Source organism: Aspergillus neoniger (assembly GCF_003184625.1).
Source record: "Aspergillus neoniger CBS 115656 unplaced genomic scaffold BO87scaffold_9, whole genome shotgun sequence".
NCBI classification, from domain to species: Eukaryota; Fungi; Ascomycota; class Eurotiomycetes; order Eurotiales; family Aspergillaceae; genus Aspergillus; species Aspergillus neoniger.
This window is the reverse complement of record NW_020291137.1, coordinates 578,015-601,650: the sequence shown is the minus strand read 5'-3', so window position 1 is coordinate 601,650 and position 23,636 is coordinate 578,015. Positions and strand designations below refer to the sequence as shown.

Genomic DNA, 23,636 nt, shown 5'->3' with positions numbered 1-23,636 from the left:
AAACCCTTCTCATTTCATTCCCTTTTTGTTTTCCTGTCCATCAACCCCAGACTCCCCCCAAGTCCTCCAAGACAAACTTGTGAAAGAGGCCTGTGGGGGCTGAAGTACTGAGATCAAGTCAAGCGCCCCTACCAGCCAATCCCTCACACACCACGCATTGCGCCCTAGGGGCTAGGGGCTAATTTACAACTCGGAGGAAGAGAGAGAGAGGGATGTATTGAAACATGATTTTGCTTGTTTCTCACTTTCACTTTCATTTCATTTTTTGAGGTTGGGTGTGGGATGTTTTCGTTATCTCATTCTTGGCTAATAGGAGAGAGAGAAAACTGGAAACAGGAGATATTTGAGGAGAGAGAAATGGGAAGCTTAGTGAGCGCCAGTGCGGCGGGCCTCGGCGATGACACGCTGCATGTCCTCGACCTTTCTCTTGCCACGGCCGAAGGTACCGAGCTGTAGGAAATTGTATGTTAGCAGGTGGTTTTGGTATAGAAGAGTTGGAGAAAGTGGACAGGTTGGTGGTGGTGGTGGTTCAGATTGCTTGCTTGCTTGCTCGTTTTGCTCGATGGTTCCGTGGTTGGTGTGTTGCTTGCTTCGTCGGTTTGGCTTGTTGTTTCCGGCTGGCATTCATGGTTGGTTGGTGATGGATGGATTGTCGACGGCGGTTTCTTCTCCAAAGTAATATCCGGTAATAATGATGGGTCCGTACATGCCGATCAAGCGTAATCGTGGAGACGTCGAAAAACACGATGCACATAGACAACGGACCGAAACCGAAGAGACAACCGAGCGAGCAAGTGGACAAGCAAACAATCGAACCTCCCAACCATACCTTCCCTCCATGTAACAAAGGCAGGGCATTGGCAAACGTACTCTCTTCTTGGCGAGCTTACGAGCGCGCTTGTCCTGAGTGTTTCTCAGGAGTTCGATGATACGACGCTCATAGGGGGCAAGACCGACAACCTCGCGGGCGATCTCACGAACGAAGGCCGTGCGGCGGGAAGACTGGCCCTTGGTACGGCTGATCCGGGTCTTGGGGGTGTTGAGGGGGGTGGTTTTCTGCAAGATATCAAAGACATGTTAGTCCGATTGTCCTTGATCTTCCTTGTGTTTTTCAACGGCAAAATTCTCCATAATTGGAAATATCAAAGCAGCAGTATTCCGATATGATCCAGCCGAGTCGGACGATTTCAATTCCCAGTTCTCAATCTTTTCCATGTCGAATGTAAAGGTCAAAAAATGTTGGGCCGTTGTAAAGGAATCCTTCCGCCGCATCGCAGATAAAAAAGACCCTTCTCCGGACATATAATTCTTAGATTCCTCCCAAATTTCTCCGCCTTTTCCTTTTCCATTCCCATCCAAATTGTACCTTTCCGCAAACCGTTCACACGCTTGAAATCTCGTCGACTCGACCGGACCAAATCTTTCCACGCGCAAAGACAAAAACGGGACACTCAAAAAACAAGCTTCAGGACAGGGGACAACGTACGTGGCCCTTGTTCAGACCGACCACGATTCCGGAACGTTCTTGCGCCATCACGACGGTTGGGACGACTGCGGGTTGGCGACGACGGAGGTTGCTGCTGGGAGTTGTCGAAGTCGAGGGGCGTCGGTGCGGATGGAATCGCGATAGACTTTGCTGGGTTTTGGTTGGCCGTTGCGGCAGTGCGTAGCGAGCACTAGGGCTTAGGGTTGGCTTGCCCGTCTTTGTCATGTGTTAATGCCTGAGGTGTCTATAATCTGTTACTACTTTGGGTTTAGTTTAGTTTAGTTTATGGAATATATGGGGATTTTGGATCAAATGCGGAGTTTCCATCTATGAGATCCTGCTCAATTTCACCATCTCCGTCGTTCTCATACGCAACTCACTCTACATAGAATATGCTGAACTGTTACTCGTACTCTTTCAGAGCAGGCCCCGACTCAATCTCCACCTGCACTGTCTTTAGGATTCCATCCCTCGGCAGTTGTTGTTTACATCCCTCCTCCTCCACCCGGAGCCCATCGATAGTAGAGTGGAACCCCTTCTCCTCATCTCCCTCCGCCGTGCCTGTTGTAGTCATGAAGAACGTTCCGTGAAATGGTCCGATCTCCCCCATCTCCCAGTCCGATCCGGTCCGCACCAGTTCGGATCTGCTTGGATCGGAACTTGGATGCCAGGAAAGATGCGAAACAGACTGTCGAGCCCCAGGTCCGTTGCCTGTGCTGGGTAGTTTTCTCTTGAATATAGTCAGACTTGCGGTGCTTATGCTCCCGACGAGTGTCTTGGCTTTTTGGGAGGTGTGTCTGTAGAAGCTCGGCAGGGCTGGTAAGCTACTGGCGATAATTCCAGAGGTTATTTCCGCCGTTCTAGCAGGACATGGTTAGTTATATAAATCAGTCCCTATAGAAGGACACTTTGGATAGGATGGAAGGAAAGGTATCATATCCTACGTCCATAAAAGCTCAGGAAACGCATCGTAAGTATTATCCGTCGTGTTGCGGTTTTTGACGCTCCAACGCAGACGCATCACGCTGGCGAGACAGCCGCTATGTTGTCCGTTGCAATTAGCGCTGTTTACTTGTCGTCGAAGAACATGATGAAACAATTCAGACTGGAAAACTCACAAAAGACCAGCTGCAAATATAGCTGTAATGCCTACTTTCTTCCGTAAAGTGATTTGCAACCGCCAGACACATCTGATGGGCATCAGCAGCATCATGATATCAGAGACGACGTTCACGATGGACGTCACAAGGACAGGTATGGCAGCGTCAATGCAACGACCCGGGACAGTCTTATCCCAGATCCTTGCTCTTGGTGTGCATTCGAAGATCTTCACGATAGTATCCGCCAAGTAGAAGAAAAAGTTCAGCCCCATCAGAATCTGTATGAACCACCACTGGTTACACTTGGGAGATGGAGCGAACACCCGCAAGTAGAGAAGGAAGATGGACAATTTGGTGAGGAATATCAGAGGCCCATAGAGAACCTGCGATGCGTTTATCAGCTATATCTTAAGGTCAGTCGCTGTGGCAGATATGCCTAGTTAGATTGGACAGGGTCGTCTTATACTTTGGCGAAATCACTCAGATCATGGGGATCAACCTCCCATTGATGAACACCGATTCCATGTCTGTCTGCCTCGAGGGAGATACCGACAAAACCTAACAGTCCGAGCTAAGTAGTAGTGATATTGCATGAGCGTATGATACGGCAAGCAGGAGTTGTTCCCTACCCAAGCCAGACAGCAAGTCCCTAGAACACAGCTCATCAGCACCTCATCAACGAGCCCAAAACGAATAACAACAAGATCCCACATACAGTCTTCCCAACCAGGCGCTTTCGTGATATGGATCTTCGAATACAACCGCATGGCAACAAAGCCAGTACTTACGACAAGACACACCGTCTGAGTGACCACATTCCAAGGCTGATGCGAGTAGCGATAGTCATAAGAGGGTGAAGAAGAGTTTCCATTCAAGTAGACCTCAGCCATGGTATCGTCCACCAGACAAAGGGAAAGAGCTACATCAGCAACAATCCCATTAACTAGGCCTACCAAGCCGACAACCGGAGTTTATAACCCTTGTTCTGTTCCTGGCACCAAGGCGACAAAAGTGATACATTCTAGGGTGTAACTAGTTCTTGCAGGACCCTGTCCTTGCTAGCCATGAGGATCAAACACTGGTCCCCAACGAAGTTGGAAACCTTTTCCCCTGGATAGTAAGGCGTCACAACCTGCCGGGGAACTGGTGTGTGGTACAACTCTGGGAGGGTTGTGGAAGTGCCCACGACAATGGGTCGGGGAAATTACGCTGCAATGCTAGTGTGACCCTCTCTTTGCTTGTCGAGCTTATCCTGGTGCTTCACCGTCTCAGGCACTGGCTGTTTCGATTCGCTAGACTCATCGACCATGTTTCTGACCCAAGGGTATGGGTTACATGGGACAGCCGTGCGTGATCGGAATCAAAGTGAAATACCGACTCTTCGATGTAGCAGAGAGATGAGCATTCTCGCATACAGGTCTCGTGAGCGCTCTTCTAACTCCAAGGTCACGTCTGTCTTACATGCCGATATTTCTCAATGGCGCCTTTGGGGTCCAACTGTACTACAGAAGTGGGAAGCATCCTGAAACCGAAAAATCAGACTATCCCATGGCCCCGGATGGTAGCAATTGCCATCTTGGGTGCGGATGTCACACGTCGAGAAGAGTATCAGTGGATGGATTGTATTGTTTTGGGGAAACTTGGCTAAGGATGGATTATCTAATGCTCATAACTTGCTTCAACGCATGCTGCTTTCGCTGAGTTCTACATAGACACGGCGAACACCCCACCAAGACCTTCCTCCCAGCTCTCCATCAGCTCGCCACAGAACACCTCCAGAGCAGCCGTATCCAAAGTCTTTTCCAGCTCGGTACGGAGCTGGGAGCCATCTTCGCTTCCAGAACCAGCCACGACCAAATCAGTCAGCGAGCCGAGAACACCGGGAGCAGAGATGAAAGACTTGAGGGCTCGAACATTGGCTCGCACACCCTGATGGACTTGGCGTGTCCTGTCAGCCAACTTTTCGACACGTTCTTTCGGCAGCTTGCCCTTGGTGCCCTTTCTCAACCCAACTGTGTAGAGAAGGGACAGGGCCTTAAGCGAGTCGAGTACCGTGAAAAGGCTATGGAAGTACCTCCAGGACGGAGCAGTTGGGGCCTCTGGTTTCACGTAGATTGCCGTATTGAGTATTACTGGCGAGATATTGGCGTCGTTCACAGTGACGTCGTTGAGCTTGGACTCCAGCCACTCCTCGACTTGGGTGAGACAGGTATCCACCTGTTCCGAGGTGACTGACTTCGATCCGTTCAGGAACAAAGCCAAGGTTAGAATGTTAAGGTTCACCCTGGCACTTTCGATCTCTGACGGGGTCATTTCAACTTCCGCTTCGGCTCCCACAACATCCTCAAACCTAGGCAACTCAGGTTCCACAGAGACGGGTTTCTGAGCCGTCATAGATTTGAGAAGGTCAAAGAGATGGTCAGTCATCCTTGAAGATTTGATCCATTGATCCTAGACTGGTCAGCCATACCCACGGGTCGCAGGACGAGAATTAGCTTACACGAGGCAGGGGTCCCAGGCGCATTCGCTCCTCAAAGGTGGGTTGGCCAGGCGTTTCGCAATTCATGAATGCGTCAAAAATACGCTGGTCGACCAGAGGTGATGTATCTCTCGCTGTTGTTTGTGTGAGCAACACACCTCGGACTAAAGATAACCTGACTTACCCATGTCTTGGTAACGACCCATAGGGTCTCCACCAGCCAGTCGCTGTATGCGTCTCACATCCAGAGACCACATTCTGCGGCAAATACTCTGCTTAAGGCGTTTCTGCAGATCAATGGTGCCTTGTACGTTGAAGTAGCTTCCATAGTCCAATCCCTTAGAACGATTCCTAACAGTCGTGACATCGGCTGTTTTGTAGAAGTTGAGTGCCTGGATAAAAGCAGACTGGGGGTTGAAGTCTTTGTACTCTGCTCCCTCGATTGGTGGTGCAGAGTGCGGGTGGATAGTCGCGAGACGGGTGAAGAGGTTATGAGCAACCGTCTCGAACTGTATTTGCTTCACCGAGAGTTTACTGAACGTTCTAAGGGCAAGAGATCCTGCGCCAAGACGGAGGTAGATCCTCACGAGAAGCAACAGTGCCTGGTAATTATGAGGCGAGTCAACCAAAAGACGTTCCAGGATTGCTGCTGCGCGAATCAGAACAGTATCCGGGACTTGTTCGCTGCTGTCGGGAATCCATGCGCCACTAAAGCGAATCAAGCTCATGGCCGCAAGCAGACACAAGTCATCACTGGGCTGACTCTCGATAGTAGAAGGCGCTGAGCTCTTTTCGGGGCGCTCGACTTCGCGATAGACCTGCAGGCAACGAGAAACGAACTCCTCAACCTTTGCCTTGGATGCATTGTTCTCGTCTGCCGACAGTAAAAAGCAGTACTCGCACTTGAGCGCATTGATCTTTGCAACCTCCTTTAACGGAAAGGATTAGCCGGAGTTAAGCCTTTTTGAGCTTCGTGACTTACATCAGTTTTACCAGCTGCGCTTGCAGATACGTATTCTACAAAATTCAACGCAGCGCTCTTGTCCAGTGTTGGAACGTAGCTTCGCAGATCGCCAAAGCAATAAAGCTTGTGCTTATTGCGATCGAAGTACTCCTGACAAGCGGTTATCAGGTCCTCGGCCTTCAGAAAACCCGCCTGGAAGGACCAGTGCATCAGGTCAAGTCGAGCCAATTGCGCATTACGGGACTTCGGTACAGCCGCAACAAATTCGTTAACGAACTTCCGTGTCGCATCCGTGGTTCTTGGGCATAACGTTAGCTGCTGTATATGCCACACAACGAAGCGGAGCACCTACTCTGAAGTGTTGATGTTCTTGGTTGCAGCAATAAGCAGGTGCCAAACAGCCCAGTCGTCACGCTCCTGGAGAGCTTTTTGTTCGGCTTCGTTCGTCGGGATCGCAAGCAGCCCCTTGGTGTAAGCCAGACCGTCGGTCCACATCTGAGCCTTTTCCAGGCTCGAAAGCTTCTCTCCAATAAATGACCAGTCATTCTGGATCACGCGCGAGCTGATACCAAGATTCTCGCTATCGAGGATCTTCACAATCTCGGCATGACGTTCTTGGGATTCGAAGATCTTAATAAGCAATAGCAACTCCTCGGCCGATTGGATAGCTCTGGGAGGGCTCAGCAATTCCTTCTGTTTTCAATCATCACCATTTTGTTACACCATTGAAGCCATCGAAGCAGACTTATATCGGACAGAACGTCCAACGGGAGTCGGGGGTGAAATGGAGAAGAACATACCGAATCGGAAGGAACACTTTCGGCAGCCTTAGAAATCATACGGTAGGCCAGCATTCCAAAAAGTTTGCGATCAGCCTCGGAGCTAGCCTGGTCGATGGAAACGAGGTAGCTAAGGAAGATGGCCCACAAGTGGTACTTCCTCGTCTTTGGGAAGTTACTTTGAAGAGCCATAGCAGCCTAAGAATCCGCCAGCGGGAGACAATCATCAGCCTCGGAAACCATGAACAATGCCCGTGCAGTGTACCGACCTTTTGTGCGGACTTCCAGTCGTCGCCTTCGAACGCATATTCGAACCATCTCATTTGAATATCCAAGTCTTTCGAATTGGCCTTCGAGGCCTTCTCCCAGATACTCCTCAGTGTGTCCGCATGGTTGGGCAGCCGCTCCAGCGTCTCATGAAGGATATCGAGGGTGTCGAGATCCGTTGTGGGCGGTTCAGCTTTGCATAATTCGAGGGTCTCCGAGATACCGCGATTACGGTTTGCGTCGTCGGCGTGACGGAATAGGATGTTTGCCTTCCATGCCTTTATCCATTAGTTAGCAGATGTATGTTGACAAAACCACGGTAAGCGATTGAAGGTAGCGTGTTTATATGCATAAATAGAGTATAGCATTATTACCCACTTTAAGGAACCTTGTGTCTTCGCCCTTCTTGATGCGCTTATCGATCAGTTGAAGAGCCTGCTTGAGGTTCTGCCCATCAATGGCATCTTGAACCTGCTTGTTCCGCCGATGAAACACGGCGTCACTGGTGGACATGACGAGAGGGGCAGACTCGAAGAGTCAGAGGGGTATAGGTCCCAGGGATCTATTTTATTATAAGAAAAACAAGGGGACAGAAGCGTATGCTGCGCGATCAAGCACAGCACACGGTGTGCGGGGTAGTATATACGGCGATGATGAGGGGAGAAATTAAGGTGTCTGTCTCCTCATACTTTCTTTATCGGCTTTCTGCTGAGTTTGGTGGGCGGGGAAGCTCTGCGGGAAGGCGGTGACCGCCGGGGAATTTGATGCTTGCGGCAGCCATCAGTGTGCACGAGTAGTATGGAAAGTATGACTAGTAGTAGCATTATTTGTTTTTATCTAAGATCTTTAAGATATCTAGTGTAGCTTTGGCAAGGTGGGATAGAGGAGGAAGATACAGGGTGTTAGCTCTATTTTGTGCTCTGTAGAGCATTAGGTAGCAGTACTACTGATAGTATATTTTAGCAACTAACCCGGAGTATACACTTCGCCAATTCAGTACAATAGGATAGTACTTTATTTGCCTGTCCAAACTTCTATCTAGTACTACCACTAGTGGTTCGGTGAAGCAACACGACTACAATGATACTGCAGTAGATAGCATAAAGCTAACAAATTCTGGAATTGTGAGTCAAGAGTTGGGACCGGGGTTACTATAATAGTGACACATATATTATACAGATAGCAGAAGCCAGACCAATGACTGAAGCCATGCACTATGAACGCCAGGAAGGATCATGCCCAAATGAGGCCTCCTCCACTGTACAGACGAACTGGGAAATAGTGAAGGAAGGCCAGGTATATCATCGCAGAAACAGTAATCGCTTTCCCGATAACAGCAGCAGGTGATGGAAACATAGTTTTCGTCAAGTCACTGAACATATAGGCGGCTTGCTGGTGCATGGCTGAGACCGCCGAAAAGTAGCATTCATGTCAATGCCTTGGGCCTGAGCAAAAATGGTAGCTCACCAATGAGAGCAAGAGACAAACGAGAGCATGGTTCTGGCTCAGATGATACTGAACGTCTGGTAAACATAGGCGCGATAACAGGACGATTATGATGGTGGCAGTTCCAAATGCAAATCAATGCAGCAAAGGGAACCCAAGAAGCCCTCAATTAGCGTTTTGCTGCAGATGAGCCAAGCTTCTTTTGTGTTAACTGGAGAGATGCGTTAGTCCATCCATAACCAAAAGCGATCCAAGAATTCTCCCAATGGGCGTGCAATCATTCCTCCGAGGGGTGATCTCAGCGAGGGAGTGGTAAGCCCGCAGAAATCAAGCCTAATGGTCCGTACTCACCCATTCCTTCTTACAATCCCGATAAGCCCTGGATAGTATTTGGTCAGTCTATGGGGTGGATAATCCACATAAGGCAGGAAACTCCGGAAAGGAGCTACTTCAGCCACTTGACAGGTAGAAGATGGCACCATAGGTAATTTCTCAGAGACAAATGGCAGCAAGTCGACCAATCATAGTGACTGAGTAGAAGGCGAGGAGATGCCTGTGACGAGTTGGTGAACTCACTGGAAATAATCCGAGCACATCTCCTTATCGAAGCCATTGCGCTTCATGCACTTGAGGCTTCGATCTGCGAAATCTTGACATGGGTCAAAGTATTCGCTTGCCGGTTTGCTAAAGACAACAGGTGATTGTCAGTAATGAACTCTTATCTACAAGTAGGTGTCATGGGCTAGCAGATCGACCTTGTCCCCTCTCCCTTGATGGATGGAAACCATTGAATCATTGGAGCAGCACGAGAGAAGTCAAACCAAGAGCTCGAGGATTCGAGCGCGTGATTGCGCTCGATTATCTAAAAAGGAGGAGAACATTGACGGTGAGAATCAGAAAGAGGCGAACGCCTAAACATACCTGGTGAATTTCCGCTCCACCCGCTCCCAAGCATTGGGATTGGTTTGGTCGGATGGGGTTGGCTGTCTATCAGATTGGGAAGCCATAGTCTGTGATGAGCCGAGCAGGCGAGTGCCAGAATCCGGAGCGAGTTAGGGTGACTGCGAGAGGAGGAAACTTTAAGCCCGAGACAGGATATAACCGGGATATTGCGGGTAGATGTTGAATGTTGATGAGGATGAGGATGGCAGTAGTTGTACCAATCGAAGCGACCGGAGGAAAATCCAGACCCGCCAGTCTTGGCGTGGAGATCCATCCCCGAGAACTATGAGAACCTTAAAATGGAATCCCACTGATGCGGTTGAACGTCGAACCGTTGAGAGAATATAGACTACGGATCCTGCCTAAAAGCTAAAGGGTTGATCTCATGCTTCATTTTTGATTTAAGGTTGGTCGGCTGCGAGCAATTTCATTCTAAGGTTGCTGCACCTTCTAGAAAGACGGACTATAATCTAAGTTCTCAAGTAATTTCGCCCTGCAAGTGTGGACCCATCAACGCATTATACCAGAGAGATGGAGATTAAGCCCGGAGTAATTACGAGTCCAGAGGGGCTCAATTACAATAACTACTGACTCCAAAACAGGTACTGCATCTGTTTGGGACGCCATCTGCAGTGGTTACCGCGCATTGCCATGGCTTTCCGGGATATGCTTGCTTTTCTTTCTCCCCCGTCTGCACTATTCTGAATTTAATGCTTTTTTAATGATCAGCAGAGCTTTGGTGGGCGTTGTCAGATTGCGTACATGTTGGTTGCAGATTTTGTCCGACTCTATTCCCGTTCGTCACATGGTCCTGCCCATGCTACTATAGAGGGTGCTGGTTCGAGGAAGAAAATCATATCTGAAGAAAGTTATTGGTAGGATAAGGCAGTTACAAGGCATATCTGCCTATTTCGTTGGGTACCCCATCCATGCTAGGAGATAACACCATCTGGCCATATCACAGTAATATTGAACAATGAAGCTAGCCTGTAAACATGCAAGCACTGATAGTATGCATCACGCCCACTACACCGTCCGTATATGATACAGGGTAATATGAATCATAATTCCAGTGCCCATTTGTGTTTGCATACCCATTGTGGGTATACGAGTCAGCCAGTGGACGTAATTATCGAAACGTATTCCAACCTTTACTGCCCACACGCAGAGGGCATCTACAATGCCGTTGCTCTAATCGGGTCAAGCAAGAATGCATTTGGCTATGACCCGTTTCGGGATACGAGGACCATTGCCAGTCCTTCAGAAATGCCCCTTATCGGCCATAGACATCAAATGACACCTGTATGGGCGCGGAAAGCGCAAGGGCCGCTATAGGCTGTGAGAGAGGGGGTGATCTCTGTTATCTGATAGTCGCACCAGCTTGCTAAATAACCTGCCCAACTGGAAAACCGATCCCATCCCAATACTTATTCCGAATCAAGTCAAAAATCCCCAACTACTAGTGGCTTAGCGCGTAGATATTTGGCAGCTCTCACAATATACGTTCAACCGCCAATCCCGACAAACCATAATATCCATCGGCGTCCATCTGGCCCTGAAATGCCCTAATTGAACCTTTGGCAGCCGATATTCGAAACAGGCAATTTAGAAACACACGTCAGGTTCGATGTGAGGTAGTAAGATATCTCGGCGCTAGCCGCACAAGTACCAGTTGGGAAGCTGCCTGGCCTGGCTTTCCAAAACTGGTTGACACGATCTTGCCATTGGGGGTCTGTTTTGTCTGGGTCTACCCAGTGACTGAAAGCACCGACAAATCCAGGGCCAACAAAACATTGGACGACCATCATGAGAATGGTATCTTGGTTGGCTATGGATTCACTGTGCCAAACCGAACACAGGAACCACGGGCTATCTCCATCAGCTGTCGCTATAGGCCTAAGATATTCATGTTGCTTCCACCGAGCAGTATGAAAAGCGGAGCCCAGTTAATGTCCATGACCAGCCGCATAGGATCTCACCGAATATGAGGACTTCATAACAGAAATTCCCCAAGAAAAAGTAATCCCTCAATGCTCGAGCCACTAGCACGCTCCGATCTGCCCATGCATTCATTAACATGCTTTCACTGACCAAGGAACATACCGTGCGTATTTTTCTATAGCTAGGGCTTGCTATCAGCTCTCAAGCTTCAGAGAGAATTCACACATTGGAGAAGCCCACAGATTTGTCAAGATTCAGCATACAGTGAAGTTATTTGAATCCGGATCTTGCCACGAGCAGGTTTGTTGGATTTGAGTATAAATACCTGGCGCACCCTTGAACTCTTTTTTTTCCCTCATCAGCTTCTCTCAGTTCATTCAAGTAACAGACCATTAAGCGCCCTCAAAGTAACCGAATACCATCCTCTCTGCCAATTGTCTCTCAGGATCCTCTCTAGCCTTAGAAATGGCCCCAGTCGGTTCTAGTGTGGCCAGCCCGGTCTCAGCCATTAATGAGCTAGTCGAGATCGCCGGCGAGGCTTGCCAGATCGAAGATGCCACTGCAGAGCCAAACAATGTGGTATTCGACCCGTCCAAGCATCTGGCTTTTGTGTCCCCTTCGAAGGTCCACACCATGGTTGAGCTCGGCTACCCTAACAGCCGTGGAGTTTCCCCTGTTGGCGTCTCCGAGCCCTTCCCACTATTCTCGGCCGAAGCTATTGAGCAAATGCGCAAGGAAGTCCTCACCAAAGAGGTCTATTCCAACCACAAGTACTCGAGTGAGATCGCTCAATGCCAACTCAGGGGATATGCAGCTGAGTAAATATTGAAGCTTTCACCTTATTCGAGGCCATGACTGACACATAGTAATAGGTGCGCTCCATTTGTTTATGACGCCTGGAAAAACCCAGAGACACTTGCTATCATCTCCAAAGTTGCTGGTGTCGATCTTGTCCCGGTCATGGACTTCGAGCTGGGACACGTGAACATTTCTGGCCACAGCGAAGAGGAGAAGCACGATGCTCTGAAGAAAGCCGGGGTGTTGGGTAAGGGCATTGCCGTAAAGCCCAGCGACGATGATGCCATAGTCGACTGGCACACTGACAGCTACCCCTTCGTTTGCGTGACAATGCTGTCCGACTGCACCAATATGGTCGGAGGAGAAACAGCTCTTCGAACGGGCAATGGCGAGATAGTCAAAGTTAGGGGACCGCAGAAAGTAAGTACATGACAGGTAATTTCCAAAGCTCAAGGCTTATGAGTCGTCCTAGGGTTCAGCGGTCATCCTACAAGGCCGTTACATTGAGCACAAAGCACTCCGTGCTTTGGGAGCGACGGAGCGAATCACCATGGTGACGTCCTTCCGTCCTAGGGCTTCGTCCGTCAAGGACGACACCGTTCTCACCACCGTCCGACCGATCTCAAATTTGAATGAATTGTATCATCAGTTCACCGAGTATCGATTCGAGCTTCTTGGCGAGCGTCTCCGTGACGTCAATAGGCTCATGCGCGATCAGCAAAGAGCCCGGCGCACTTTTGATACTCGTGCTGCCAAGAATTTCATCAGGGAGCAGATCGATTTCCTTGAACATATGGATAAGGAGATCGTGGAAGACGAGAAAGTGATCAAGGGCGTCTTCGATGATAGCCATCTCATCTCGGAGGATTTGAAGCGCGAGCACTCGCGTAAGCGGGCGCTTGCCGATGTCGAATGATGCAACAACCAAATTGCTACGTCTGCTGAGCTTCGTCATTTGAAAATTATCACTTCCGCTTGAATGTGGCTTTGAAAGACCAACGCTCTCATTTTGTTTTTGCGAAAGAAAGAAAAGATTTTTTAAATCAAAAGGATATCAATTCAAACCTCTCCATATTCTCCTGTCTCATACATAATACATCCAAACCTGCATAAAGATATCAGTAGATAGTCGGGAGACCCTCTTCTTGTAGGTGGTAACCCGCTACAGGGGTATAACCCGAAAGTGGGTAGTCTTGAGGCGGTTATCAAGCGCTTTAGTGCAACAGGAGCGGTTAGAACAAAGTCATAAGTCAAAGCCATGCGCTGCGTGGCTCAAATATTAGTAAATGCACCACATGCAGATGACCTGCAGTTACTTGCCATTTGAAGAGAAAGAAGCCGTACGCAACAAGGGTCTGGAAGATGAGACTTCGTTCACAGCTCCATTCAAACTATCTTTATTGCTGTGATTTAGTCTATACAGCGGTGATAGGAGAGTGCTAGTTGGGGCTAACCACAGTATAGGAGATGAGTAGAGAAGCTGAAATGCAAGTGTGGCAGATGGTTGTTGGTGTCCGGATTTAGCCATGTTCCTTCTGTCATACGATGGAGACACGCTGGCCTAGTTATTGCCACGAGAAAAGAAGCCATCGCATTATATTAGAATAAGTTGTACCCTGCATACTCACATAAGGTTCACTGAAGCGCCAGGACATACGAAGCGAATGCACTAATTTGGGACAGGGTGATGGTGGCCAACTTGTCGGAAGTATCAGAACTGTTGGGACATGAGCAGGCCCCATCTCACTGCTTAACTAGATAATAACTTCTGGACAAGTTATTTCGAACCAACTGCAGTGATAACCCCGACGTGGCCCACTTATGACAGAGCTAAAGAGCTGCTGAGATACATTTGGCGTATCGACGGTGAGACGGCGCCGGGTTACTCCTTCGGCCTTAGTTTTCCGTTAGGGTGGTCGTCTAGCCCTGAAGAGGGACAAATCACAGCCCATAACCTTGTCTGCTAACCCATCAGGCTGGATTTAACCCCGATTCTCCCTGCCCTTTGTTGGAAGTTGGAAAGATGTGTTGGAAGGTACGGAGTAGAGATGGATGTGAACTTGTGATGTATGGGATCGACCCGACGATAGGTAGAGTTTCGGCTTCTTCCACGGATCCACTCAATCATCCGCCGCCCCATTGTTTGTTCGGTTTGCGCGCAGATTCCCCGACCAGAAAATCATGCTCACGCCGGCCAGACCAATCGCCATAGATCATTCCTCTTTTCTTTCTTCGAACCTTCACCCTCTGCTTCGTGCCGGTCATACCGTCTGGTATCTTCAGGCCAACAGCACCTCATCTCGACCTCTGGCGCCCATCTCCCGTCGCGTCAAACTCCAGCGCTTGGTGGGGAGTTCCTTCTACCATAGCAAAAGTCCGGACCCAGTTATGTCGGCAATCCTCGCGCGTACCTGAGAGTTCCCATCCATACTATTTGTATCCAACCCCTTCCTCCCCGACCGCAAGCCGTTCACCTTCCGTATCTGAGACGGAACTTGTCGCGCCGGATACAAAGACCAGATTCTCAACTATATAAGGCCGTTACCACCAGCGTCTGGTCCGTGTATCCTCATACCATGTCCGAACCTACCCCCGCTGGAGCTGCCCTGAGCAATGGCTCCGAGAGCACCAGCACACCAAATGTCAATACTGGAGACAACGCGTCAGGGGTAAGCTTTCCTTCCTATAATCGAGCTTTTCGTGCGCTGATATATCCCCCCTCATCTCTAGCTCTTTGAAACCCTGCAAAGCCATGTTGACGATATCCGTTCTCTCCTACAATGCGGCGTTTGCATCCGACCACTTTATGAACCCTACACCCTTGCCTGCGGACATACCTTTTGTTATAGTGTCAGTATCGCCAATATCGACGACACTCATAAGTTTTGGCGTCTAACCTTTTGCTCTAGTGTTTAACATCATGGTTTGTCGGTGGGAGGCACAACAAGACATGCCCGGACTGTCGAGCACCGGTGAAAGCGCAACCTGCTCCCGCATACTTGGTAAGCCCCTGACATCATGCTCATTTCTGATTCGATGCGCAACAGGCACTAACTGAAGTACTCAAGGTACGCGCTGTTGTTCAAATGTTCACAAGTCGCCCGGAGCTGCTTGATAAGGGCGAGACCACAGTCGAACACCTAAATCATCAACGCGAGGAAGCGGAACGACTGGAAAAAGACAAAACAAATACACACCCGTGGGAGGGGGGACTGTTCCGTGGTACGTTCAACAAGAAGATTCCAGTCGCGCAACCTATCGTGGACCTCGAGGACAATGTTGTGCGTTGTCCACGTTGTTCGTGGGAGCTAGAGGAAGATGAAGGGTGTGCACAGTGCGGATATCGACAAGATGACGAGTCTGTGACTGGCAGTTCGGGCTGGAGTGAGTCAGACGGAAATTCCGAAATGACGGACTACTTGGACGACGATGATGAGATTGAAGATGGGTTTGGAGACGCGGACGAATATGGTTGGGACCCCAACCATGACCACTTGCCCCTTGATATACAACCTGCCGACATAGATCAACTTTATCGTCAATGGTATGGCCTAGCTCCTGGCGACCTTCCGGGTATGCGTGCAAATGGGCCTTTCCGCCGGCAGAACCATTATGACTGGCCTTCTGGAATTTCGTCAGCTCTCGAGGAAGATAGCGACATGGATGAGGAGGATGAGGATGCGGACATGGATTCATTCATCGACGATGACTTGGAACACGATGATTATTCCGAATCTGACCGATCCACGGTAGTTGGGCGGCATGAGATCTCGATCACCCACACTATCGGAACTGACCTGTCAACCTTTGATGAGATGTCTGAGGAAAGCCTGGACGAGGAGAGCCTGGATGATGAAAGTCATGATGACGACGACGATGATGATGACGACGATGAGGATCCGATTCTGCCGCCTGCAGGTGGCATGCGGCGCAATCGCATCCAAACCTACCGAATACAGTCGAGTTCTCCATCTTGCGAGAATGGGACTTCTGGTACAGTCTCAGGACGCAGTGAATCCAGATCCCAAGCAGGATCCCGCAATGATCGACGGCTCCCACAGCAAGTGTCCGCCGGGTCTACTGTTATGGATGCAATCAGCGTGGATGACGATTCTGACGAAGGCCCCGTGCGACCAACTAGGCGGACAAGAGACAGGGGCCATCGCCGCCCCTCAGCCTACTAAAGCGCTCCGACATCTCATCTACGATTCCAATGACGATTGATATTACTTCCTAATGATCCATTATCTGCAACTTCCCCTGATTCTGCGGTGCTAGTTCACCCATCCTTGAGACCCCAAAAGAAATTATACCCTTCTATATTAGGCCTGCTACATACACACGAACAACCGAGCTGGCGATTTGATCTACGACCACGGAGAAAATACGAAGTCGTGTTCTATTCTACTTGCATCATCCCCGCGACCAAGGCTTATTCTTCCCTCTCAGGCCATTTGAAAATACCCCTGTTTTCGATCTCTTGTCTCTTGCTGCTCATTCAGTACCTTGGGTAAAGGTCGTTTCTAGGCGACGTTCGGTTTCTTATGACATTTCTGTTTAAGAGCACTTGTATCATCAAGCATCTTATGGCATAGTCTTCTGTTACTCCTCTTCTTTCCCGCTTTACTTTCATTCTAGATTGCAGGAAATGACAACCTCATTGATTGAGACAATACATACCAAAACTTCCCACACTGAATATGTGAACCATGACCAAGCAGTAGTTACCAGTATATCAGTAGAATAGAATAGAACACCCATCCTCCACCCTCCCAGCCACGAAAACCCCAAAGCCAGCACCACACAACACCCACAACCATACTACTACCAAATTCCACACTGCATCCTTCCCCGGCCCGCCCGGCATGACATACTAGTACTACCACCTACCCCTCCCCAAATTCCAATCCTAACCGCGCACATTCGCGTGCGCGCGTCACGGCATTTAGTGCTACATGAATAACCCTTAGTCCTTCCCGGCCAAGATACGAGTAAATACTTACTGCGTCTGATCATAAACCATAGCCGTAAATAATAATAATAATAATAGTAGTAGTATTATTGAGCTAAACTTAGTAACTACGTATGCAGCATGCCCCGCCCAACTCGCGGAGTCCACTAAATAGTATCTAGTCTAGGGCTCTAGGCACTAGGCAGATATCCCTATCCGCCTTCAGTCTAGTCGCCGGCTTTAGCGCCGGGGAATCAATGAACCCGTTAGCTAGACAAGCTAGACTTAGTGGCCTGCAGGTTGCAGGGTCGTTGTCACGCTCGGCGCTTATGTTGTGGGTTGAAGGGAGGGCTTGTCAGTGGCACATGTTGCTGGCTTTGTTGGGGTTAGTTCAGTTGGTTCGACTTGGTGAGGGGGTGGATGTTTTGTGATGAATAGTAATGATACTAATAGTAGGAGAGGAGTCATTCAAGAAAAATTGTCATGTTCAAAGGTATATACATCGTACAAAAAACCGGCTAAATCACGGAGATTAGAGAGATAGTAGAACAGGAAAGTACCTCGTCTAATGCGAACTTTTGAAAGCAATATGCAGAGACCACCGGCCCGGGAATAAAAGATACATGCATAAAATAGAAGGAGATATAGAATGCACAGACGCCTTGTTTTCACTACATTGCATACAGCCGTCCAGCGCCGCCACTAAGATCGGTTAGTCAGTCAGCGCCTCGATTTGATCATTTCGATTTTTCGGAGATGAATGGTACTTCGAACACCACGGCGCCGTTCCTACCGTCTGCGGTGGGGCCGTCATGGAAGTTGTTGGAGAAGCATTTGAACCTTGCTAGCCGATGTTCCTTGCCAACAGCGGCTACGATGCAGAGCCCATGTTGCTCGGGCGCAGACGGCTTGTTGTTGGACTTGGACTTGGACTTGGGTTCCGCTGGCGCTTGGCCTGGTTTGGCGGTTTCTGCACGACGCTCGAATACGGCAATGTCGTTGATAACACCCTTGACCAGCGGTTCGGCTTCCTCCTCGGCTTGCTGGGCCGGCGCACCGTCGACTGCCATGTGATCCGGGCTCGTTGGTGTGTCGAAAGCGAGGGTCTGCTTTAGTTGCTCGGATGGGGTATCGGGAGTAAGCGGGATGCTAGATCCTGCTCCGATAGGGCCCAGGGCAACGATAGTCTTTTTATCTTCCGAGATCTTCCAGGCCCGGATGAAGCCATCCCAGCTGCCACTAAGAACGACATCTGTGCCTGGAAGGGTAGTCAGAGCGGTGATCCAGCGGGGCATGCGCCGGAGGTGACGGGAGTTGTGTGCTGCGGTTTCCTGGTTGACTTCCGAGGAGAGTTCGTCCAGTGGAGGTAAGGGGTCGAGGCCGTGTGCGTGAGGGATCGTGTGAAGCGGCTTCTTCTTGTGAACGGACCAGAGAGAGATGGAACCTGAGTCCGATCCCGTAACGAAGTGGTTAGGAGGTAACGGCGCTACACAATCAATGTTGTTCTCTTGATAGGAGGCGCTCTTAGAGCCACCACGGAAGATCAATTGGGATTCCTCGATAACTTTCCACAACCTGGCCGTGCGATCGCGCGCTCCCACACTGACACACTGATCGATGGCCATGGCGGCGACGGACGTAACATGGTCTTGATGTCCGAAGAGTGTTTCAACATAGGCATGACCGGCTGTACTCAAAGACCAGGTCTTAATGGTCCGGTCATAAGAGCCAGAGAAGAGCTGCTCTCCGGAACTCATGGTAGATATATGACGAGCGAAGGCAAGACCACTGACAGCGTCGCGATGTTGTGTAAAGGTCTTCAAGGGGGTAAGAGTCTCCGCATCCCAGACAATGAGTTTCCGGTCTTGTCCTCCCGTGGCTACAAATTTTCCGGACGGCGACACTGCGACAGACAAGATGTTCTTGGTATGGCCATGTTCTTCTCCCGTCTCCGCAACCTTTCGCAAGCCCCGTACAAACCTGACCTGCTTTGGCTTCTTCCGTTGGGGCGCTGGAGGACGTTTAGAAGTTTCGTTTGTCGTAGGAACCGTGGAGGTGGGTGTGGCGAGTTCCCATTTGATCAAGGTCTTGTCCTTCGAAACGGTGTAAACGTACGGCGCGTGGACTGCAATTGACGTAGTTGACTGCGTATCTGCCCGGAAGAAGGTATGGGAGGCCGTCGAGAAGGCCAATTCGGAGGCGATCTGACGATAAACGCGTCCTTTGAATTCATCCTGCAGTTCTCGTCAGCTCTGCATGTAAAATGCCCGACCAGCCGAACAGGAGCGGAATGGGTCGATGGATACGTACAACATCCTCCTTCAGCCTTTCTGCGATCAAGTCACGATCGATCTCGGCTGCATCAAAGCCATAGTCCTCAACCTCATCCCGGACATTCTCCAAGTACCGCTCCGCAAGCTTCAATCTCCGGTCTCCGGCTGTCTCTCCCTCGTCGGAATCCGAGCCACTTTCCTCCTCCGACAAACCTGATGCGCCACTGAGCTCATCCTCATCGATGTCACTTCCCGAAACCGACGGCTCCCTAGTCTTCTTCTTGCCACTCTTTGCGCCCGCATCTCCGTCTCCATCGACACCTCGTTTCTTAGACGCGGGGGCGCCGGCGCGGTCTTCTCTCTTGCGCTTCCGCTGCGAAGCGGGCAGGGTGAAAAAGGACGACATCACCCAATGTAATTGACAGAAGCTCCGGGAGTGGAAAACGGGCGGTAAAAGAGGGTCTGGAGGGGAAGAAGGCTCTGGCAAATTGGCCGATGCGATGGAGATACTCGGTTTCTCACTTTTTTCTGCCGGTGGACCGTGCAGGCGGAAGGCGCATCAACTTTACGCCTAATTGCTGACTCAGCGCGGAGCTCAGGCCTAAGGCAGTAAGGCAACAAGAGCCGCAGCTCCAGGCAGTCAAAGCTCCGCGCGGCCAACGATGGGCTCTCGACTGTCATCTTCCCATCACCTCTTCCATTACCGCCCTCTCTTTCATCTTTCCTCTAAAATAATCACACCCTGAGATACTACAGACATGTAAGTCCACCGAAATTTATATCGATGGACACGACGCTCACTCATCCTCGTTCACAGGGAGGTTCTACTCGGCATCACTGGCAAGGACTTCGTCATTCTGGCGGCCTCCAAGGCTGCCATGAGAGGCCCCACCATCCTCAAAGCCGAAGATGACAAGACAAAGCAGCTGAATGAACACAACCTTATGGCCTTCTCCGGAGAGGCGGGAGACACGGGTTCGTCGCAGCTTCCCCAGTGATCGGAGACGCGGAACCTCCAGGAACTACATAGCTAACCCGGAGCTCAACTAGTACAATTTGCGGAGTACATCCAAGCCAATATCCAACTATACACGATGCGGAATGATACCGAGCTGGGCCCGAATGCGGTTGCTAGCTTTGTTCGGGGAGAAATGGCGCGGAGTCTGCGGTCTCGGAATCCCTACACTGTCAACCTCTTGCTGGGAGGTGTCGATCCCATCACGCACAAGCCTCACCTATACTGGATTGATTACCTGGCATCACTGGCACCTGTACCATATGCTGCTCACGGATATGCACAGTAAGTGCGGGCGCTGGGTAACAGCGGTCTCAGCTGTTGGGATTCATACTAAATTGCTCTAGATACTACTGTCTGTCCACCCTTGATAAACACCACCACCCCGACATTTCGCTCGAAGAGGGAATGAAGCTTTTGGAAATGTGCACAGACGAATTGAAGCGCAGACTACCGATCGATTACAAGGGGGTATGTTACCAGAATCATAGGCCCTGGAGTGCGAGCGAGTACGGGTAGCTGACAGCTTCTAGGTTCTGGTGAAGATCGTGACTAAGGACGGCGTGCAAGAAGTACCATTCGATAATAACAGGATTGTCAAGAGTGCCTAATGTGATGTATCATACCAATGATTGTCTAATGTTTTCGGTTTCACGGGACTTGGGTTTCAAGAGAAGATCGGTTTGCATGGCAGGGTATTTTCCATGGCTTTGACCGAGACGAAGTCTCTCCTATTGTTTAGCTAGGTAGAGACAATATCAATGATTTCTCGAGAAGTCGCTTTGTCCGTAATATCGTAACACTAGCGCACCTAGCTTGATGCCGCCGGGTTGCGATTCCATGATGCCGTATGTAACCAAGCACCTTATGACGCTGTGCGGGTGTTTGGCATGTTTGCACACGGCGGTTTGCATCGCGTCCTTCGCAGTTTGAATCCCGCAACCCCAGCAGCTTCCCTCACAAATCTCGCCATTCTACCCAGTCATGATGTCGAAGAGACAAGCTGAGCTGTCGCTCGAGGAAGAGCTTGCAGCAGGCTCCCCTGCCTCGAAGAAAGCGCGTGTGGAGGATGAAGAGCTGTCGGAAAATGATCCTCGCCGTGGAGCTTTGCCGATTCGCCGGGCGACTGGACAGGAGCTTGAAGAACATGAGCGCAGCGGACAGAATATACTTGCGGCTGCCGACCAGGAAGGCGAAGAGCTAGCGGAAGCAGCGCAAGATGGAGGCCCCGAATCGTCCGATGTTGATGCTGATGACGACAAACCGGTTATCGCGGCCCCGAAACGTCAGAGCGCCCCCATGGAGGGCTACAGCGACCTGTACCTCGATACGATCAATCGTGAGATCCTCGACTTCGATTTTGAAAAGCTATGCTCAGTCAGCTTGTCGAACATCAATGTATACGCTTGTCTGGTGTGCGGCAAATATTTCCAGGGCAGAGGACCGAAGTCGCATGCTTATTTCCATGCGCTTGAGGTTGGACACCATGTTTTCGTCAATATGGGTACCAAAAAGGTCTACGTTCTCCCGGAAGGATATGAGGTCAAGAACCAGAGCTTGGATGATATCAAATACGTGGTGGACCCGTACTATAATAAGGATGAAGTGATGAAGCTGGACAAGGAGGTTCACGACGCATTCGACCTAGCAGGAAATCGTTATAGGCCTGGTAAGACACCCAGGTCGTTTATGTTGCTAAGTGCAATGTGCTAATATCCCCAGGCTTTGTTGGTATGAACAATATCAAAGCCAACGATTATCTGAACGTGGTGGTCCAGCTCTTAGCTCACGTCTTCCCCATCCGCAATTACTTCCTGCTGCACGAATTCCCTCAACCAGGAACGCCTCAATTAGCCCTCCGCTTCAGTACTCTAGTCCGAAAACTATGGAACCCCAAAGCATTCCGCTCACATGTATCTCCACACGAACTGTTGCAGGAGATCGCTCTCCGCTCATCGAAGCGCTTTACCCTCACACAGCAGTCCGACCCGGTGGACTTCATGTCCTGGTTCTTGAACAACCTTCACCTTTCTCTCGGAGGTTCCAAGAAACCATCCAAGACCCCTACAAGCGTTGTCCAAGCCGCATTCCAGGGTCACTTGAGGATCGAAAGCCAGGCTATCACAGCCCACTCAGATACTCAAAACGCACGTTTAGTGTTCACCGAATCCGGTTCCATCAACAGCCAAACGACACCCTTCCTCATCCTCACCTTAGATCTACCACCCACGCCTCTCTTCCAATCCGCCAACCGGGAATCTATCATCCCGCAAGTCCCTCTGACCACCCTCCTGAACAAATACAACGGAACCACCGCCTCCGAAAAACTCGCCCACAGAGTCCGGCACAGGCTCCTTCACCCCCTTCCTCCCTACCTCCTATTCCACATCAAGCGCTTCAGCAAGAACCGCTTCGTCTCCGAACGAAACCCCACAATCGTGACCTTCCCGTCCCCTCGCTCATTAGACATGTCGCCATATGTTGAGCCGAATCCAGAGATCTGGCCGCCAGGCGAACCGATCCTCTACGACCTCGTCGCAAACATCATTCTCGACCCTACTGTCGCTGCCCCAGGTGCCCACGAGGAAGCCGCAGCAGACAAAGGAGTCAATGCAGCTAGTGGAAAAGCCTCGTCAGGGGCTGGAGCAGGAAGCGAGAAAGTCTCCTGGCTTGTTCAGTTGCATGATAAAGCTATGTCTGCGGAGAATAGTCGGCTTCAGAAAGAACATGCTGGCGAGCAGCGTGGACCCGAGTGGCTGGAGATTCAGGATCTGTTTGTGAAGCGGGCCGAAACCGAGACTCTGTTCACGAAGGAGGGGTACTTGATGGTATGGGAGCGTCGGAAGGTCCCTGGCATGCCGAATCGCAAAGGGAAGAACCCGGCTAAGTGATACCGGGATGTCTTTGGATGTGAAGTCTTGTCAAATATTCCTTGTTGAATGGCCCCAATCGTAGGCCTCGCAAAGGAGGGGCTACTGTATAATTAAGAATTTACGACGATGATAGAATCAATATTTCTCCCGAGTTATTTTTGGTCTTGCAACCATAGCTCATACTGAGTGATTCTGTTGAAGTTACTCGGTCACTAGGGGCTATAAAGTAATAAGATGATACGAGAAGGATTAAGTGACGGTGTCCATTATGTCCAGTAATATGTGCAATGAAGAGAAAAGCGACGGCGGCCGCAAAGAGCCA

The 23,636-nt window shown here is 50.1% G+C and overlaps 9 protein-coding genes across 9 annotated transcripts; 4 read left to right on the top strand and 5 right to left on the bottom strand.

The window, feature by feature from the left end:
* Positions 1 to 366: 366 nt before the first annotated feature.
* On the bottom strand, positions 367 to 1,534 carry BO87DRAFT_304264 (60S ribosomal protein eL36; the record flags this gene model as incomplete). The annotated part of the gene is made up of 3 exons (XM_025619274.1): positions 367 to 450; positions 871 to 1,056; positions 1,487 to 1,534. 3 exons carry the CDS (start codon positions 1,532 to 1,534, stop codon positions 367 to 369), a joined length of 318 nt encoding a protein of 105 aa, XP_025481912.1.
* Positions 1,535 to 1,855: 321 nt separating this feature from the next.
* BO87DRAFT_330617 (uncharacterized protein) lies at positions 1,856 to 3,476 on the bottom strand (the record flags this gene model as incomplete). The annotated part of the gene is made up of 5 exons (XM_025620306.1): positions 1,856 to 2,346; positions 2,431 to 2,526; positions 2,605 to 2,987; positions 3,053 to 3,144; positions 3,302 to 3,476. The coding sequence occupies 5 exons, from the start codon at positions 3,474 to 3,476 to the stop codon at positions 1,890 to 1,892; spliced, it is 1,203 nt and encodes a 400-aa protein (XP_025481911.1). The 3' UTR covers positions 1,856 to 1,889.
* A 724-nt stretch (positions 3,477 to 4,200) lies between these two features.
* On the bottom strand, positions 4,201 to 7,741 carry BO87DRAFT_330613 (MDM20/NAA25 family protein). The gene is made up of 8 exons (XM_025620305.1): positions 7,454 to 7,741; positions 7,078 to 7,353; positions 6,830 to 7,006; positions 6,382 to 6,722; positions 6,048 to 6,327; positions 5,250 to 5,994; positions 5,087 to 5,199; positions 4,201 to 5,037 (listed from the first exon to the last, which is right to left on the bottom strand). The coding sequence occupies exons 1-8, from the start codon at positions 7,586 to 7,588 to the stop codon at positions 4,291 to 4,293; spliced, it is 2,814 nt and encodes a 937-aa protein (XP_025481910.1). The 5' UTR covers positions 7,589 to 7,741; the 3' UTR covers positions 4,201 to 4,290.
* A 497-nt stretch (positions 7,742 to 8,238) lies between these two features.
* BO87DRAFT_374781 (coiled-coil-helix-coiled-coil-helix domain-containing protein) lies at positions 8,239 to 9,654 on the bottom strand. Its single transcript, XM_025622868.1, has 4 exons — positions 9,443 to 9,654; positions 9,098 to 9,205; positions 8,873 to 8,900; positions 8,239 to 8,732 (listed from the first exon to the last, which is right to left on the bottom strand). The coding sequence occupies exons 1-4, from the start codon at positions 9,526 to 9,528 to the stop codon at positions 8,691 to 8,693; spliced, it is 264 nt and encodes an 87-aa protein (XP_025481909.1). The 5' UTR covers positions 9,529 to 9,654; the 3' UTR covers positions 8,239 to 8,690.
* A 2,215-nt stretch (positions 9,655 to 11,869) lies between these two features.
* BO87DRAFT_457394 (uncharacterized protein) lies at positions 11,870 to 13,118 on the top strand (the record flags this gene model as incomplete). Its single annotated transcript, XM_025628797.1, has 3 exons — positions 11,870 to 12,222; positions 12,277 to 12,622; positions 12,675 to 13,118. The coding sequence occupies 3 exons, from the start codon at positions 11,870 to 11,872 to the stop codon at positions 13,116 to 13,118; spliced, it is 1,143 nt and encodes a 380-aa protein (XP_025481908.1).
* Positions 13,119 to 14,778: 1,660 nt separating this feature from the next.
* On the top strand, positions 14,779 to 16,386 carry BO87DRAFT_424079 (uncharacterized protein; the record flags this gene model as incomplete). Its single annotated transcript, XM_025627207.1, has 4 exons — positions 14,779 to 14,871; positions 14,933 to 15,052; positions 15,112 to 15,204; positions 15,271 to 16,386. The coding sequence occupies 4 exons, from the start codon at positions 14,779 to 14,781 to the stop codon at positions 16,384 to 16,386; spliced, it is 1,422 nt and encodes a 473-aa protein (XP_025481907.1).
* Positions 16,387 to 17,618: 1,232 nt separating this feature from the next.
* Positions 17,619 to 19,939, bottom strand: BO87DRAFT_354904 (ribosomal RNA-processing protein RRP9). Its single transcript, XM_025621305.1, has 2 exons — positions 19,464 to 19,939; positions 17,619 to 19,387 (listed from the first exon to the last, which is right to left on the bottom strand). Exons 1-2 carry the CDS (start codon positions 19,830 to 19,832, stop codon positions 17,891 to 17,893), a joined length of 1,866 nt encoding a protein of 621 aa, XP_025481906.1. The 5' UTR covers positions 19,833 to 19,939; the 3' UTR covers positions 17,619 to 17,890.
* A 152-nt stretch (positions 19,940 to 20,091) lies between these two features.
* Positions 20,092 to 21,215, top strand: pre1 (proteasome core particle subunit beta 4). The gene is made up of 5 exons (XM_025626629.1): positions 20,092 to 20,186; positions 20,244 to 20,401; positions 20,477 to 20,726; positions 20,789 to 20,912; positions 20,975 to 21,215. Coding segments are annotated over exons 1-5 (612 nt in total). The 5' UTR covers positions 20,092 to 20,184; the 3' UTR covers positions 21,053 to 21,215.
* A 183-nt stretch (positions 21,216 to 21,398) lies between these two features.
* BO87DRAFT_354897 (ubiquitin carboxyl-terminal hydrolase family protein) lies at positions 21,399 to 23,521 on the top strand. The gene is made up of 2 exons (XM_025621304.1): positions 21,399 to 22,110; positions 22,164 to 23,521. Exons 1-2 carry the CDS (start codon positions 21,426 to 21,428, stop codon positions 23,330 to 23,332), a joined length of 1,854 nt encoding a protein of 617 aa, XP_025481904.1. The 5' UTR covers positions 21,399 to 21,425; the 3' UTR covers positions 23,333 to 23,521.
* Positions 23,522 to 23,636: the final 115 nt, after the last annotated feature.

Excerpts from the sequence above, each read along its gene's own strand:
- BO87DRAFT_330613 (XM_025620305.1), bottom strand. The coding sequence starts at position 7,588 with ATGTCCACCAGTGACGCCGTGTTTCATCGGCGGAACAAGCAGGTTCAA. Across the intron at positions 6,723-6,829 it reads AAAGTGTTCCTTCCGATTCG|AAGGAATTGCTGAGCCCTCC; the intron begins GTATGTTCTTCT and ends GATTGAAAACAG. Across the intron at positions 5,038-5,086 it reads GCCTGGGACCCCTGCCTCGT|GATCAATGGATCAAATCTTC; the intron begins GTAAGCTAATTC and ends TGACCAGTCTAG.
- BO87DRAFT_374781 (XM_025622868.1), bottom strand. The coding sequence starts at position 9,528 with ATGGCTTCCCAATCTGATAGACAGCCAACCCCATCCGACCAAACCAAT. Across the intron at positions 8,901-9,097 it reads ATGTGCTCGGATTATTTCCA|GGCTTATCGGGATTGTAAGA; the intron begins GTGAGTTCACCA and ends AATACTATCCAG. Across the intron at positions 8,733-8,872 it reads GGGATTGTAAGAAGGAATGG|TTAACACAAAAGAAGCTTGG; the intron begins GTGAGTACGGAC and ends GCATCTCTCCAG.
- BO87DRAFT_354904 (XM_025621305.1), bottom strand. The coding sequence starts at position 19,832 with ATGTCGTCCTTTTTCACCCTGCCCGCTTCGCAGCGGAAGCGCAAGAGA. Across the intron at positions 19,388-19,463 it reads AAAGGCTGAAGGAGGATGTT|GATGAATTCAAAGGACGCGT; the intron begins GTACGTATCCAT and ends CGAGAACTGCAG.
- pre1 (XM_025626629.1), top strand. Across the intron at positions 20,402-20,476 it reads CGGAGAGGCGGGAGACACGG|TACAATTTGCGGAGTACATC; the intron begins GTTCGTCGCAGC and ends GAGCTCAACTAG. Across the intron at positions 20,727-20,788 it reads GCTGCTCACGGATATGCACA|ATACTACTGTCTGTCCACCC; the intron begins GTAAGTGCGGGC and ends AAATTGCTCTAG.
- BO87DRAFT_354897 (XM_025621304.1), top strand. The coding sequence starts at position 21,426 with ATGATGTCGAAGAGACAAGCTGAGCTGTCGCTCGAGGAAGAGCTTGCA. Across the intron at positions 22,111-22,163 it reads AGGAAATCGTTATAGGCCTG|GCTTTGTTGGTATGAACAAT; the intron begins GTAAGACACCCA and ends TAATATCCCCAG.